At 38.5% G+C, this 17,954-nt stretch overlaps 1 protein-coding gene across 4 annotated transcripts in view; it reads left to right on the top strand.

The window, feature by feature from the left end:
- Window positions 1-17,954, top strand: part of Herc3 (HECT and RLD domain containing E3 ubiquitin protein ligase 3) — a 162,493-nt gene that overhangs the window by 67,449 nt on the left and 77,090 nt on the right. For 3 of the 4 annotated variants that reach the window (XR_012435616.1, XM_074041346.1, XM_020174608.2), the window contains exons 15-21: window positions 1,394-1,557; window positions 1,689-1,802; window positions 10,800-10,823; window positions 10,916-11,005; window positions 12,364-12,534; window positions 14,750-14,893; window positions 15,727-15,893. Coding sequence is in view for 3 of the 4 variants with exons in the window: in XM_074041346.1 (XP_073897447.1) it covers window positions 1,394-1,557; window positions 1,689-1,802; window positions 10,800-10,823; window positions 10,916-11,005; window positions 12,364-12,534; window positions 14,750-14,893; window positions 15,727-15,893 (874 nt within the window). In the remaining variant the exon portion in view is untranslated. The remainder of the gene's footprint in view (window positions 1-1,393; window positions 1,558-1,688; window positions 1,803-10,799; window positions 10,824-10,915; window positions 11,006-12,363; window positions 12,535-14,749; window positions 14,894-15,726; window positions 15,894-17,954) is intronic. The other variant, XM_020174610.2, reaches the window with a different exon arrangement.

Consider the following 17,954-nt stretch of genomic DNA (forward strand, 5'->3'; position numbering starts at 1 on the left):
GGGGGTGGGAGTGAAATGAACAGTTTTGGTGATGCAGAGATCTTCAAGAAAGGAGAGGTGAAAAATGACCTAGTGGGGACTTACCAAATGTTTTTTTTTGTTTTTCTTTTTTAGGACAGTTGAGTCCACACTGATTTTTGCAGGCTCCGGACACTTTGCTGAGATAAGAACCTTCCGTTCCTCAGTGAATTGGAGAGTGTCTCTCATGGGAATAGCGCCTGAGATGTTTTTATTAATCAAGTGCAGAAAGTCTGTCACCTGGCTTTTTACTTTTTCCCCCCTCCCCTTGGTAATTTTTTTTTAGGTGTTTGTTGCAACTCAGTAACTTCAGTGTTCCAGGTGGACTGGGATGTTACTTGAGCATGGTCTCCCTATGAGTGAAGAGACCTGTTGTTGGCTTTTCTAAGTCACTTCTACCTTTGTATGAGAGATAAAAACCAGAAATAATAATGAAAGCACAAATAACATGTTAGTACTTAATTTTTAGTAGCCTTTGGGGCACGTTTTTTCAGGTGTTTCTAGTAGTTGTAAGATACCTCAATGGCAATCTCTGAAAAAAATAGTACCTGACTTTTAAATTTTGGGGTTTTAAATTTTTTATTTTCCTAGGTCTGATAACACAAAAGAGGTCAGAATTGCTCACATTTATGCTTTAAACTTCAGATGATTGCATTTTAAAAGAATACCTCAAAGTACCCATCAACGATTGTCAATACTTTGGGCTTGTTATTTTATCCCCACCCACACCTTTTAATTTTAATTTTTGATGGAATATTTTAAAAGAACTCTCAGATATCCTGTTATTTCATTGTTTAAATATTTGAATATGGCTGAGTTTATTTCTGACAAAGAAGCCAATGGTATAATCTTCTCGTCAGGTTATGCGAAAGCATTGTTTGGAGAGAAACAAAAATAGTCGTTTTTCAGCTAATTATGCCTCATGAAGAGAAGGAAGGTTTCCATGTTGCTGTTGCTCAGGGGCGAGGTGTCTTTTGCATCTCTGGTAGCAGGATTTTCTGAGTGGCTGAGAACAGTGCTGAAAGCACTAGGACATAAGGACACTATTTGGACATTCCTCCTGCCCAGAATATGTGTGTCTTCTCCCTATGCACCATTTAATTGAACTTTTAGATTAGCCTTCACAATGAGTCTTTGAAAAAATTCATATCAAACATTATAAAAAAAAACAAAACCCAAAGCTCCAGGAATTCTTGTATAGCTGCTGCTCTCTCCAGAAATGTTTCAATGTATTCTTTTTAAAGTCAATTTTGGGAAACTGCATTTTAGACTAATGTTTATCTTCTAGCCATAAGAATTTTTAGTTAGCAGGCAGAAGACATAAATACTTGCTTAAGATTATGTGTTGAAACATGTCTTTCCTTTCTTTCTTAAGATAACTGGTGGTCTCAGATATGCCCGAAATATTTCATGAAGCTGGTAAACCTCTATAAAGGTGCAGCCCTTTATCTACTAAGGGGAAGAAAGACATTCTTAATTCCTGTACTGTTTAACAATTATATTACAGCGGCCCTCAGGCTCTTGGAGAAGTTATACAAGGTGAGCTTAGCAGGAGCCAGAGGGGAAGGGATGATTCAAATGGTAGAGTGACATGTCTCACTGGAATTTTTTATGGGGAGGCCATGTTTCTGTTCTCTGGGTTTAGTTGTTCTTATTTTGCTCACCATCAGGTAAATCTTAAAGTGAAGCATGTAGAATATGATACCTTTTACATTCCTGAGATTTCCAGTCTTGTGGACATTCAAGAAGACTACCTCATGTGGTTCTTGCATCAAGCAGGAATGGTAAGAATCTATATAAAGCATACCTTAAAACTTTAGTCTTTTTTCAGAGTGCAGATCAGGACCAAGACAAGCAAATCTGAGCCATATAATCTGTCTTTGACTTTGATGTTTGTATCATCCTTGTCTTTCACTTATCTGGCTTTTGCATTCTTGAAACTTGGAAGTACTTTAGGTAATCATAAATGTCATGAGGAGTCATAAATTAGTAGCCACCCACAAAGTTACAAACTTTATTGGTTGTCAACATTTTAAAAAATGAAGATATCTGGAGCTGGCAAACATTACTTAGTGGTAAAGTGTGTGCTCAGCATATGCAAAGCTATGGTTTGACCTCTAGCCCACTGAACAGAACAAACAAAAATGTATCTAAAATAGCTAGATTCATAAAATCAAAGTGAAATAGTGTTTACCAGATCAGAGGCAGGAGGAAATGTGAGTTGTTATGTAATGAGTGTAAAGTTTCAGTTTTGCAAGATGAAAAAAGTTTTGTGTATCCACATGCAATAATGTGAATATATTTAACAATACTGAACTGCACTTTTAAAATGGCAGAGATGGTAAACTTGTTATGTATTTATTTTTACCACAATTTAAAAAACCAAGACATGAAAATAGGAATTTCCAGCTTTTCTTGAAACTTGGGAGATCTGGCAATACAACCATGTCTTCCCAGATGGCACCAACTGGCTGGAGTTCAGTAGGGACTCTTTAGACAAGGCTTTCTATGTACTACAATCCCCACCGCAGATTGATTTATTCCTGACACCGAGGATTATTTGCTAATTATCATCTTCTGACAGCTAGCCTACTTTAGTCATCTTATGTCAGCTGCCTAGACCCTGCAGGTTGCCTCTGTTTTAGGACTATTTATTTGAGAGTGTCTCACTTCCATGACCCAAATTTCTACATGTGTTAGACATGTCCTTCAAGGGGCTTGTGGGTTCCTGCGTGCCACACCTGGCATGGCAGGAGCTGCTCAGTTAGATTGCAGATTGGGTTGGGATCTATGCAGAGCTCTTTAGGATTCCCCATCTGTGGTCTATGTGCAAATTTGAGTTATGTCAGAAAACAGAAGGGTGATTCGTTTATTTTATTTAGTGAAGCTGTGCAGCAGATACATCTGAAGTGAGTCTTTGCCAGGTTAGCAGACTCATCAGCAATATTAGGGTAATGCTTTCTCTGTAGGATTTTTGGAGGTCAGCAGTGGTCTCTAAAAAGCAAGGCATTTAAGTGGTTTATTTAAATGAACAGACAAAATTGTTTTCTTTGTCAGATAATAGATAATTAGTGCGATACAAAGTTCTATTTTTCTTGGCTCAGTCCTGTAATCTTAGCTACTCAGGAGGCAGAGATCAGGAGGATTGTGATTCAAAGCCAGCTTGAGCAAATAGCTTATGAGACCCTATCTTGAAAAAGCCATCACTAAAAAGGGCTGGCGGAGTGCCACAAGGTGTAGGCCCTGAGTTCAAACCTAGTACCACAAATAATAACCAAAAGGTTCTATTTTTCCTTTGTAGAAAAAAATTTAAATTGGCAGCATCATATTTTCTGAAAAAAAAATACTTTTCAATAAAAAGTTTTCTACAAAGAGTCACCATGGAATTCTAACATGGAGAGGCTAGCAGTGAATGCTGTTCTTGAAGTTTAGAAACTGTAATGAGTTTTATCAACTGGTGACTATTTTGCATTAAATAATGAAATGTTAATTGCTATAAAATAAGCCTTACGGATTATTTCAGTCTACTGCTTTGTAAAGGAGAGGGAGACCTAGGGAGTTAATTTCCACTAAGTCTGTCAGCCACAAAAGCCAGTGCTTCTGATTTGCCTTTTCCATGATTTCTGTCCTGAAATAGTAATTTTAACAAACATTGGCTGCCCTAGAGCTTGAACTCAGGGTCTCAGGGTCTCACGCTTACTAGGCAGGTGCTCTTACCAATTGAGCCAATCTGGCAGCCCTTTTTTATGAAGGGTTTTTTCGAGATAAGGTCTTATTTGCCCAGTGCTGGCTTCAAACTGTGATCCTCTTGATCTCTGCCTCCTGAGTAGCTAGAATTTACAGGTGTAAGTCAATGGTGCCTGACCTAAAATTTTTGACCCTGAAAAAGGAGTTGCTTATATTAAAATGTAGATTATCATGGTTGTGGTCTCTGAATGGAAGTATGTGAGTAACTTTTGCTATTTTTAATAATTCCTTTCTCTTAAAGTCATAAGCAAATATCTTGTCAAGTCTTGAATAAAGTGTTTATCTCCTCCTCAGTAATTTAGATGGTTATTATAAAAAGACAGAAAATTAGCTAAAATTAGTGTGACCTTTTGTGATTTCTGAGGAATTTTTTCTTATTGTACAGGTATAGTGTAATTAGAAATTGGAGTTTAAGTTTCTTGATATCTTGGCTTTTTGCTTAAAATTCTAATGCCATTTCATATATTTTTTATTATAACCACTTTGAAATAAAAATGGACAGTAAATGGGTTAATTGTGTTAGCTTTTTAAACCAGTGAAGTTAGTATAGCATATAGGACAGAGCACATGCTTCAGTCAAAGAGATCTCTATTCAATCTCAACTCTGGTCTTCTGGCTATGGTCTTAGACAAGTTAATTTCTTTAGGCCTAGCATCTTCATTGTGATGGGAATCATAACAGTTTTGTGAGACTTTTTAAAAGGGAGAAAGCACGAAGAGGTCTGTCTTAGCATGTCATATAAGGAGCCCTCAATAACTGTTTTTAACTGAGCAGTTCTTGAGCACCGAGTATATGTCATGTATCTGGACTAGTCACTGTTTGTGGAGGCATGACCTGGATATGGTGTCTACCTTTGCTGAGTGTTTAGTTCAGTCCAGAGGCTGCAGTGAAAAAGATGTTACAAAGGATATAGCATATGCATGCAGAAGAACATTCTAATGTGGCTGGATTTTGCTTGGTTTAAGAAGAGGTGATAGTGATTTATTTTATCTCAGTTAACAATGTGTCATCATTTAATGCTTGAAAACCAAGTAGCACAGAGATTGTTTTTGTAGTCTCCCATAGAGGGCAGCAGAAGTGAAGAATTCAGTGACAGGCATAAATCCTTCAAAAATAAAAGCTAGAGAAAGCTTGACACTATGTGTCATAGGCGATGAAGCACATGGGGGCAGTGTCCGGGCTGCTGATACCAGTGTTGAGTACATGTGAGATCAGGCAGACCCTGAGCAGAGGTGACTGCATTTTTGCCCCTATGCTTGCAGGTGCATAAAGTACCTCCTGCTCCAGTCACAGCCATGTTTAGGAATGCCAACTTGCCTATTAGAGAGAGGGGAGAAGAGGAAGGTGGGAGAGGGAAAGAGAGGATATTCCTAGTTCTTTAGCCCAGTACCATGTGTTTGTTCATTGCTTCTATTTCATATACTTAAAAAAAATGAAGAGGTCACAGTGAAGCTCCATTTCAGATAGGGACCTTTGAGATATTGTTTGTGAGGCTCAATTTTGGGGGTCTCATACTCAGTATAAGCCTCTTAGGAGCGGATCACAGATCTTGTCTGTGTGCATCTTTCTAGGTTAGTGATAGCCATATGGCACAAAAATCATTCAAATTTATTTCCTATAATATAGAAATGCCAATATTAATATAATTTTTAAAATATTCACTATTCACAAAATAAAAATCAGTGGACTTACATTTCAGGTATCAAAGCTCATAGATGTATGACGTACCAAAATTTTATAGACATATCAAGAAGACATTCATCTAGATCTTCAGCTTCTTTTGACTTCTGTGCCTTCCTTAGAGTGGGTACCTTGATCGTTAAGCCTTCAGGGTCTATCTGCCTGCCATGGTGGCTCCCCAGGGCTGTGTCTAGACCACTGAATCTGAATAACATTTCTCTGGACTTGACTCTGGACCTAGTTGAGGCAATTGGGATTTCTTACCAACAGGTCCACCCAGCTGACAATGCTGGCCCTGACTCTAGTAGAGATTAGTCTTCCTGCCAAACTGGATTTTTTCATTTTGGGGTGTGGTGAGGGGTCAGATGAAGGACAATGAAGGGACTAGAAGTACACATGGTAGGCATTAAAGGGGGTAGGGAGGAGACTTGTGGTGGGGAGTTGCAGGGAGAGAATGAGTCAGAACAGGAGTGGGGCGGAAAGAGCCAAGAGATACCCACAAAGTTCTTGCTGATGATAAGTAACTAAAACACCAGTACTTAAACATGCTAGGAGTGCTAGGACTCTGTAATGCCACAACTGTTTTTGTTTTAATTTTTTTATATTTTTGGCAGTACTGAAGTTTGAATTTAGGGTTTTGCCTTTGCTAGGCAGGTGCCACACCCCCTGACCATTTTGCTTTAGTTATTTTTCAGATAGGGTGTGGAGCTTTTGACTATGCTGGTCTCTATATGTGATCTCTTACACATTCCTAGGCATGTGCCACCACACCTGGTTTATTGGTTGAAATGGGGTCTTGATAATTTTTTTTGCCCAGGCTGGTCTTGGAATGCAGTCCTCCTGATCTCTGCCTCATGAGTAGCTGGAATTATAGGCAAGCACCACTGCATCCTGCCTTTGCTTCAGCTGTTTGTGTAGTCACTGTTACTGAAACCCAGCAAGGGCTCTCTGTCCAGTGGGCATAGAAACCAATACTATGGTACTGGTTGTTGCAAAAAAAGAGTTTTATTGAGCAGTCATCCAGCCAGGTCAGGAGCTATAAGCTCAGATCTTCCTCTCTGGTCAATTGATATTGGGGAATTTATAGAAAGGGAGAGGGGAAAAGCTGCTTGTTGGTTGGATGGTGAGGAAGTTTTAGGGTTCTTTGTGCAAGTGTAGCTTCTTTAGTGGTTGAACGTTTCTTTTGGGGTGTGCTAGGTTCTGTGTAGGAGTCATTGATCTGTCCATTCTTGAAGCTGATTTCACTATCCCTGAGTGGATTCTGGAAAAACAACATAAGCACTTTGTTATTTAAACAATCTATGTATGGGGAATCCAGGCCTTAATGCATTATTGCTCCTCTCACATCACTTTTTACATTCAGTGTGTTCAAACCTGTACATTGCTTTATATACAACATCCATCTAACACCTTTTGCATGGAAAAGCAAACAGTGCTTAGAGTAAACTAATCTCCTCTGAGAGGAAGATTTACAAAATTCTAAATATTGGTGCCAGTCTTAAGCCCACTTCACTAGGATACTCCTCATATCTTTTGTAGGTGCCCAGACTCTAAGATAATTCTGCATAGAGCTGTGTCACACTGAAGTGGCTGTTGTTTTTAGTCAATTTAAATTCCTAAATTCAAATTAATTAGATGTGTAGGCATGAACGTGTATCAAATTGGCCTGGATTGTATATGCATGGCTCCATATCTGGTCCCATTGGGCTGGAATTATCTCTCTGGTTATTGTTTCTCCGTTTAGAGAAATCATTCAGGAGTCTTAATTTTAAAGGATTAACAAGGTGAATTTTAATTATAATTGCCTTTGAATGATTTCACTTAAATATGCACAAATACACAAGGAAGTATGTACTTCTTACCCATGTAGTATTTAAACAATTATAAAAACCAAAAATAAATTTATAAGTTATGTGTGAAAAAAGCACTAAAATCAGTAAAATACTTATTTGCTTCACTCACCCTGCCATGAAGGAACACCTCTTACATTGTGATCAGGACCGCCTGCTGCTGGCTCTTGGGTTCCACCTCCTGTCTGGCTGGGATAACTCAGCTCTTTCCTGCTTTCATCTGCACTTAAACCTCATTCACACAGCAAACCAGGACTGCATTGACCTTTTCCTCTGTAAACGCAGCATTTTCCTGACCCCACTGCTTTTCCCTTTCCTCATCACCCTCTCACAATTCGATATTTCTGTGACACCATACAAGACAAATGCAAATTGTGTGGTAATATGCTACTAGAAGGTCATGCAGAATGTGTTTTTATTTTGTTTAGGCCATCATTAAGAAAACAGAGCACTCAGATCTCTGAGAATAAATCCATGGAAACTTCTATTAAGTTAATATTTATTACATTACCTAAAAATTTTCAGAAGAAATTTCCATGTTCCCAGTTACATGAAGCTATAACATTCCTGTTAGAAATGCTGCATTTGTGGTTGTATTTGCTATTACTCCTCTCCTTAAGAGTAAATTCACAGATTCATTCACAATTCACCTATTAATAGTCTTCCACAGGTAATCGTTTCAGTGCTGAGTCAGGAACAGCTTGTAACTGGAGTTCTAGGACAGAGGCCCAATGCCAGGAGTTCCAATATGTCAGTCTGGCCACTTGCCCCAATACACCAAATAAGGAGATGAGTAGTGGTGAAGGGCAAAGAAAAGAGGTTTATTATGCAGCCTGGAAACTCCATACTGAAACTCCAGGTCTCAGAAAATCCTGGTTGAGAAGAACTCAGGGCATTGTGTCTTGGAACAAAGTATTGGACAGAAACACAGATTGCAAAGCAGAAGTAAAATTTTATTGAAAGGAAAAGGAAAGTATAGGCACTGCCAAAGAAAGTGCAGTGGGCTTTGAACACATACACAGACATTTATTTATTCAAAAGATAAACTATAGGTTGTAAGGGCAAATGGCAAGAAAAATCTGGGTGGTCTTTGCAGGAGGGGCTGAGGTGATTGCAGGTTTGATTGGCAAGGTCTTATATAACATGGGGTGTTGTGTGCAAACACTTAAACTGATCTCAGATTTTTAATGTATGTTTGAGATGAGGTATAAATATTATGAGCAATATTCATGAGGTCTTTTTTTAAACCAAGACATGAGCATTCTTTATTGCGTGATTGTATTATGATTGCATTATGGGTATTTTAAATTTCTCTCCATATTTGTCTGTATTTTCCAATTTTTTCCTTCTTACAATGAACATACACTAGTGTCAAAATCAGTAACAAAATAACCAACAGCAGACCTCATTGAATCTGGGGATCTGACCCCTAACCACATCCTTGATTGACCTCCTGCTATCTCTTCTTTTTTTTTTTTTTTTTTTTCTTTTATTCATATGTGCATAGAATGTTTAGGTCATTTCTCCCCCCTTCCCCCGACCCCTTCCCTCATGAGGTCTTAAATAGAGGGCTTTACCTGAGAGGTCAGATTCAGGACAGATTTCCCTTTATTGGGCTTGCACCATTTTCAGATCTGAACTGGCCAAGAGACTCCCTTGTCTTTGAGAGGAATTTACAATTGAAAAGGAATTTACAATTGAGAGGATGTCCCAGGGTGGTCCTGGACAGGGATAAGGAGGGATTCAGCATGGGGCAGTGACCTTTTGCTGAGGAGGGTGGAGTCCCATGGTGGATTTTTTCTTTCCGTGTTTCTAGCCTGCATCAATAGGAAGAGGCAAAGTAGGCACTTGAGTCCAACTCTGGGTATAAATACCAGCTTTCAGTTTAACTAGAGGAAGAACTGGGGCAAGGGGAGAGAGTATGCATAATTACTACAGTCCTGGTCAAAGTGTGGCCTGATTATTATCTCAGTTCTGCTTCTTGTGAGGGGGTTCCAGAGAAGTTGTTGCCATCATCACTTGAGGGGAGCTACATGGTTCCCATAAAATGATTACTCCTGCTCCAGAGTGCAGCCCCGTCGTTATGGGTAACAGTTCCTCACTTCGGTATGGTCTGTCTTGAGGCTCTGGTGTTCCTTTCCTTGGGATAGTTTTGGTCCCTTGTCATAAAGATGTCTTTGATCAGTCCTGTCCTCCTTGGAACTCAGGGTGATTATAGGTGAGGAACTCTGAGTAAAGGAGACAGATATAAAATGGAGTCAGGGGAGCCAGACTTTTCTCTTGTTTTCACATAACCTATGAGCCCAAGTAAGGAGTCAGAGCTTTTTTTTAAGCAAAAGCAGTTTCTAAGTACCTGTTATAAGCTTACTAGGTGTCTTTCTATATATTTGTTTTTTCCTAAGTGCGTGTGGGATAATACAACATGCTAGCAGATAAAAATGTAATTTGCATTACAAATGGAGGGTTCCTAATCTGAAATCCAAGTGCTCTAAAAACTGAGACTTTTTTCAGTGCCAATATGATGCCACAAGTGGAAACTTCCACACCATCAAACCTTATTTGAAATGACCTTCAGACTGTGTGTATAAGGTATATATGAATCATAAATGAGCCCCGTGTTTAGACTTGGGTCCCATCTGTGATACTTCTCATTACGTATATGAATATTTAAAAATCTGAAAAAATGTAGGGTGTTTTTAGTCCCAAGCATTTTGGATAAAGGATACTCAACCAATTTACCCAATAAAATTAATCTATGAAGTCATGGCTGTAAAGCTCTTGTTTTGGAACTAGACTTCCTCCCTCCCTTCTTCTTTTTTCCCCTCCCTCCCTTCTTTTTGTTTTTGTGACAGGGTCCCACTGTGTAGCCCAGACTGACTTCAAATTGGAAATTCTCCTGTCTCATCCTTTCAAGGGCCAAGATTATGGGGGTGTACCACCACATACAAGGCTTTATGCTTGCTAGGCAGGCACTCTACTACTTGAGCTATACCACCAATCCTTTTTGCTATGGCTATTCTGGAGATAGGGTCTCACTTTTTTTGCCTAGCCTGATCGAGATCACAATCCTTCTATTTTAGGCTTTCTACCTTAACTTGGATGACAGGCATGCCCCACCACGTTCAGCTTTTTTTCTGTTGAAATGGGGTCTTGCAGACTTTTTGCCCAGACTGGCCTGGAACTATGGGCATGAGCCTTTGTGCCTGGGTTGGAAATGAATTTCTTATAAAGAGAATTTTATTAATGCTGTGAATATGGAGGGTTAGTAAAATTGCCTTTAAAGTTTCTTTAAAATGTTTTAAAATTGTTTATATTCTTTTTCTCAGTCTGTCCATAAAAACATCTATTCTTTTCCATCAAAATGTAGTCAGTCATTCCAGTGTTGCTAGGTTGATGGCTAAATAGTCAGACAGGCTATTATGAGCTGCTATAATTTATATTTTGGGAGGTTAAAATTCAGGTTTTACCATCCAAGTAAGAACCTTCTTATTTTTCTTTACACAGAAGTCTAGACCATCTATAATACAGGTAAATGATCCCTTTTAAAACTTACTTACATGTTTTTCAACACTATTCTGTGTAAAATACTCTAATACTGCCAATAATGTGTTTTGTTTTAGGATGCCGTGACACTTTGTTCTTACCCTTTCATCTTTGATGCCCAAGCCAAGACCAAAATGTTGCAGACCGATGCTGAATTACAGATGCAGGTACCACATTTAAAAAATTATCTCCTCTGTTTTTTGCATCCTCAACATTTAGTTGTAATTTTTCCAAATAGGAGAAAGTATACTGGGTGAAATTCCATTATAACTCGTAGAACTGTTGTAAATTTTTTCAGTAATTATTATTACTGTTTTGTTTTCTGAGACAGGGTCCTCACTATGTAACATAAGCTGGCCTTGAACTTGACACTGTCCTACCTCAGTCTTCCAAGTGCTGAGATTGCAGGCGTGTAGCGCCATGCTTAGCTTAAGTAGTTTTATGTTGAATATAGCACACATATGTGAATGTATTTAAGTATATCGAGGGGAGATATGTATTTTCTGTAATGGCCATATAGTTAATATTTTAGGGTTTGTGAACCATATGGTCTCTGTTACAAGCATTTGACAGTTATAGAACAGCAGCAGTGATAGATAATACATAAGTGAGTGTATTTAAATAAAACTTCATGTACATTAAAATTTGACTTTTTATCTAATTTTCACATGGGAAATATGCTTCATTTTTTTTGTTTTTTAACTGTTTAAAAATGTAAAATTCATTGTTGGCTTGAACTGTGCAAAAAACCAGGCAGTAGACTGAGTTTGATCTATGGGGTGATTGTTCGCTGACCTTTGACCTAGAGAGAGATAAGCCGCAAATAGAGCTCAGTGTACTTTATTGACTAGAAACTTAACTTGCAGAGATTTGTTTAATAATTTATTTTAACACATTTTTATTAAAAATAAATTGATTTTGATAAGATTACAAAGACATTTATGAGTTAACAATCTGAATCTACCAGTTCCTGCTCTCGGTAGGTATGTATCATTGTTCACCTTTCTGTCGTTCTGTTTTTCTCTCTTCATCTCTCTGTCTCTCTCTATTTCTGTATCTGTCTTCTCTCTCTCTCTCTATCTGTGTCTTTTCATAGGAATATGATATTGATGATTTAAAGATCTTTCTAGAGAAATGACCACTTTTCACAGAATAAAAACTTTTTTTTAACAATTGATTATTGGTTTATTTTCCTGCTGTTTGGAAGTTCATGGTTTTTATCCTCTGTCCCATGTTTCTCCAGGTTCATTCTTAATTTAGTATTGATCAGCTAGTCTAAATCACTTTTCCTTGATCTGGTTATAGATCATATGATTCACAGACTTCAGTTAATCTCTTTGATTCAGATTAGGAAGTCCTATGTGTTGTGTGAACATAATTAACTTGAAAATCTGTGGAAGTTAAGAGGGAAAAAAAGACAGGAAAATGCAGTTATCCCACTGAGGTCCTGAACTACAGCTGGCTGGTCTCTACTGCCAGGTATGTGCTGAGTTGAGTAACTGTGTTTTGGGATGTGCTGTTCCAGGTGGCGGTCAATGGAGCCAACCTGCAGAACGTCTTCATGCTTCTCACCCTGGAGCCTCTGCTGGCCAGAAGCCCCTTTCTGGTTCTTCATGTTCGTAGAAATAACCTGGTTGGAGATGCCCTAAGAGAGCTGAGCATTCATTCTGATATCGATCTGAAAAAACCTCTCAAAGTGAGCTCCTTTAGTCTACTCCTCTAAGTACCTTCCTAGGTTTTCATTAAACAGTGAAAGTAGCAAAGATCTTCTTAAAATTGTGGAGAGCAGCCATTCATCATTTCTTTCATTCATTTTATAAGATTTAATCACCTCCTTTTGTCAAGTCACCAGAGTATCTGACATGAGGTAAAAATCACCAAGCAGAGAATGTAACATCAGATAAAAATGCTAGTGAATTATTAGAAGGTTCACAGGGTTTGTCTGTTTCTGCTGTCTTTGGTGTATTCTTCCTAGCCATACCCCAAATAAGCAAACAACAAAGTAAAGCTCCAGCTAGGTACAACTATTGAGCTATGGCCTAGGAAGGTTTCGATGTCATATCACAATGAAACCCCTTGTACAATAGTGCCTGCTAATAAAAAAAAGATTTTAAGAGAAGGAAGATAAAATGTGCAAATGGAGAGGTAGTGAAATTTTCTAAGCTGTTGGCCTCTGAGGATAGGGAGGCTTGGGAACTAAAGTTGCTGAATGAAGAAATGGTCTCCTCGGGCCATGCGTGTTTGAGGTACTGCTTCCTGTGTTCCTGGGCATGGGATAATGCTTGGTATATAGCAGGTTATGTAGGAATATTTAGTGGATGTTTAAAAGTTGTTTACAGTTAGACAACTTCCCATTATTTTTTAGTTATAACAGGATTACCAACCCTGCTATAAACACCAGTTTTCAAAAGTAAGAGGCAAGAAATTGAATTGAGGGGGCAGGGGAAAGAGAGGGGGTGAGAGGAAGGGGAGAGAAATGACCCAAACATTGTATGCACATATGAATAAAAGATATACTAAAAAAAAAGAAATTGAATTGAACTTTTATAAATACCACAGTGCACCTCCACCCAGCACAATGAAAAAATAAAGAAATCGAATTGATTATTTACATAACATTGTTACCCTTTCCAGAGTTTCTAGTAAGGATGCATATGGTGGTGTGTGCCTGTAATCCCAGTTGCTTGGGATGCTGAGGTAGGAGGATCATAAATTCATGGCAACTTAGAGAGAACCTGTCTCAAAATTTATAAGATGCTGAGGGCTGTGTGTCAGTGGTAGAGCACTTGCCCAGCATGTGTGAGACTCTGGGTCCAATCCCCGGTACTACAAATAAAATAGAATAAAATAAAATTCTAGTAAGTCCCGTTAGTCCCACCTATTTGCTTGGTTGTTCTCTGAAGAACTTCTGGGTTATATTTTTAACATTGCATTTTTTTTTCCTACTGTTTTCAGTCAGTAATTCACATGGGGCTCTTGTTTTGTTACATGTCTGAATTAAATCTGCTGCTGGCCTCTGCATATCTGGAGTCCTGTGTCTGTCTCCACCTTTACTCTTACTCTGTTCTAGGCAGCCTTGAACACAGTCCCAATCATAAGCCTTCTTGAATGTCGTCCTCAGCTCTGGGCCTGCACCATTATCTGTAAAATGGAGATAATAGTGGTAATTCCTATGTGAAAGGCTGTTTTGAGGATTAGGTTAATTGTGTTATAAGTGCTGGCATGTGGTGAACTCCGTATCATTTGTTACTGGTAATGACCAGAATGGGTCTAGAACACCTGTTGACAACCTCACAGAGAGCCCATGTCTCTGACTGCTTAAAATGGCCTTCTCCCTTCCACATGTTTTAGTGACTTCAAGAACTCAACCTAGAGTGATTTCTTCCAGAAAGTATTGTTTTCCTCAAGTTAATCTTTTCTCTGTGCACCAGGACATTTACCTCTCATTTGCTACTTCACTCTTGGATGATCTCAATGTGTAGCCCAGACTGGCCTCAAATTTACTATGTAAACCAGGCTGACCTCAAACTTGCAATCCTCCTGCCTCAGCCTCCCAAGGGCTGGGATTACAGGTGTGTACCACCATATCCAGGCTTCTCTATTGCTTCTTTTATGTTTGCCTTACTGCCCTTACATATGTGGTAGACTCCCTATAGACAAATGGTAAACTTGTGAGTTCTTTGCATCCCTTGGAGCATCTATTAAAAATTATGTGGATCTATAAGGGCCTTGCTCAACATTTATGCCACAGCAATAACTGCAGATATGCCTTGTGATTTTTATTGCATGAATGTATATTTTCTGTTATATCTGCCTTCCTTTGTCTTGCCTTTAGAAAAGAACCTTCAAAAAAGAGATGAAACTTGCCATTGATTTCCCTGCAGTATTAATTCTGTTCTCATGATTTTAAGGTGATCTTCGATGGGGAAGAAGCAGTGGATGCTGGTGGTGTTACAAAGGAGTTCTTTCTTTTGCTATTAAAAGAACTTTTGAACCCCATCTATGGAATGTTCACTTACTATCAGGACTCACATCTCTTGTGGTTTTCAGATACGGTGAGTTAATAATGTCCCAATTAAACAGATGGATTGAATTAAATTTCTTTTTTGTTGTTAGACCAATTCCTTGATTTCTAAATTTGCTAATGGGAACATAGAAGAGATAATAATTTAAAATGTCTAAGTCATGTATCTCAAGTTCATTTTTAACCTGTTGCCAAGACCTCCTTGTACATTTTGCCAGCCATGAGCCCCCAGTGCTATTTCCATGTCTTAATATCTACAAAGGGCAAGAAGAACAGTGTGATAAAGAAATTGGTTTTATGGTATGTGAAATGTCAGTAGTCAGATGTGTCTTATTTTAAAATAATAATGATAATATACATATGAATATGCACATACACAGTTTACTTTTTAAAATTCAGTAGGAGAGTGAAGTTTTAAAAGGCATTCTTATTTTCTACCAGAGATTTTTCCCTGGACCTGTACTGTCCTAAAATGTAGTCATTAGCCACAGGTGGCAATTAAAATTAAGAAAAATAAAGGTTCATTTGCTCAGCATTCTTAGCTGCATTTCAAATGCTCAGTGGTCACATTTAACTAGTGGTTGGCACAAGGGGCAGCACAGAACAGAATGTTTGCATCATGCAGGAAGTTCTTTGACAGCTTTCTCTGTATCACTAGAATTGCTGCATGTGCTTGCCTTTGTCTGCATTACATCTTTTGGGAATAGTGAGACTTTAGTCAGGGGTGTTTCTCTGCCTCAGAATGCAGATATGAATGTTATCATTATTCCTTTATGTTGAAAATATTTTGAGTAGGTTGTAGAGCGTTTTGAGGGCTGTGGACCCTGCATTCCTTTTTAACACATTTGTTTACATCCTAAAAAGTGTTTTGTAGAGCACAACTGGTTTCACTTGATTGGCATAACCTGTGGACTAGCTATCTACAACTCCACTGTGGTTGATCTCCACTTCCCATTGGCTCTGTATAAGAAGTTGCTAAATGTAAAACCTGGCTTGGAAGACTTGAAGGAGCTGTCACCCACTGAAGGAAGGTACGAAGCTAAAAGACATACAGACAGGCATGGGGAGCTGCTCTGATTGCCTCTGGCACAGTGATTAGATATGGAAAATGACATGTGTACAGGTCTGAGTTTATTGAACCCGCATAGTCTACACAGCTGCTTGCTTGAAGCATTGCCTGTGTCACTGTAAGGACGGAGGTAACAAAAAGCAAAGAGAGGTCATAGCTGCCCAGGAGTACAAAATAAGCTCTGCTTTCCTTATCTTGAACAAAAAATGGAAACTTTGACACTATCATGATACGGAGATAATGGGGAGGGAATATTGAAAGGGAGAGTTTAAAAAGTTTACTAATATGTAATTCACATGCCATACAATTGACCTATTTAAAATATACAATTCAGTGACTTTACTGTATTCACAAAGTTGGTGGCCACCACCATAATCATTTTTAGAATATTTTCATCACTTGAAAAAAAGGCACAAAAAAACTGACTATATCATTTGTCCTTACCCTCTGTCTCTACATCTTCCAGCGGCAGGTAACCACTAATCTGCTATCGATCTCTACCAACTTGCCCAGTCTGGTTATTTCATATAAATGAAACCCTGCAGTATGTGGTCCTGTGTGTCTGCCTTCTTTTGCTTAGCCTGTTGTCAAGGTCCATCCATATTGTAGTATTTCATTTCTTAAAATTGCCAAAGAATATTCCATTGCATGCATATGCCACATTTTTTTATCCATTCATCAGTTGATGGACATTTGGTTTGTTTCCACTTTGGGGCTATTATGAATAGTGCTGTTATGAGCATTTGTGTACAGATTTTATGTGGACATAAGTTTTCATAACTCTTGTTGTATATCTAGGAGTGGAATTGCTGCTTCATACAATAATTCTATATTTAGCCATTTGAGAAACTCTAGACCCTTTTCCCAAAGTAGTAAAGACATGTTTTATGTTACTCTTTTTCTGGCTATTAAAATCCCTTTTATTCTTGAGTTTCTCTGGATTGATGTTTGGGGAGCACATAAAAAGAAAGCTCCAGCAGGAGGGACTATTCTATTTTTATGGAGTAAGATACTGGTTGTAACTTGGAGCAAGGACTGAGAGTATAGATCAGTGGTAGAACACTTAGAAACATTCACAAGGCCCTGGGTTTGATCCTCCACACCGCCTATAATGCTAGCTCTCATGAGGCTGAGGCAGGAGGATCTTGAGTTCAAGTCAGCCTAGGCTATATAATGAGGGCTAAGGGTGTAGCTCAGAGGTGAAGTGCATGCAGCGTTCACAAAGCCCTGGGTTTAATCTTTGGCACTAAAAAAAGGATAAAAAGAAAAACACCATAAGGTAGAACAAAGGTGGGGAGTAGTTGTCTGTAAGGACCTTCTAGAGATGAGACTGTTATACCTCTCACTGAGGAACTATAAAGGATGGGAGGAGTGGGGACACCAAGAGAAGAAGAAGAATATTTAGAAGAAATATTTTTAAATGGCAAAAGAGACCCAGACAGTGAGCAACAGAAGTTGTGTGTTATTTATTTTGTCAGCCTGTATGAGAATTACATTTTTAAGTAATGAATTTAGCTGGTTAACTGGTAGCAGAATTCAGTACCACATTAGTAATTTTTATTCTCGGCAAGTCTTGATGGAATTGCAAGACTGGACTCACTAAAGAAGAAAGTATGAATGAGTCTAATTATAAGAATGTATTCTCTTGAGAGCTAAGATACGATCACTGTTGATATAAACATAGTTTTAAGAATACATTTCTTCAGTGTTGTTGAATGTTATAGGTAATAAAGTGTCTTTCTCATACAGAGCCTTGTGTCTTAATATACAAGCTAGTAAATGGTGCCCATAGTCCCTAAAGGCAAAATCTCAAATACTGAATGGTGAAACCCCCAAAGATCAAAACCCTCAAAGTCTAAAATTCTGAACATTTTACACACACCCCGCCGCCCAGGGTTAAAATCCCAACTGTTGAAATCCTGAAAGCCAAAAATCCTAAAAACTGCAATTCCCATGGGGGGCAGAGGCTATAGAAGAGGGATTCTGAGGAAGGGATTGATGCATTTTCAATTCTATGCAGGAT

Source organism: Castor canadensis, chromosome 9 (assembly GCF_047511655.1).
Source record: "Castor canadensis chromosome 9, mCasCan1.hap1v2, whole genome shotgun sequence".
Classification (NCBI taxonomy): domain Eukaryota; kingdom Metazoa; phylum Chordata; class Mammalia; order Rodentia; family Castoridae; genus Castor; species Castor canadensis.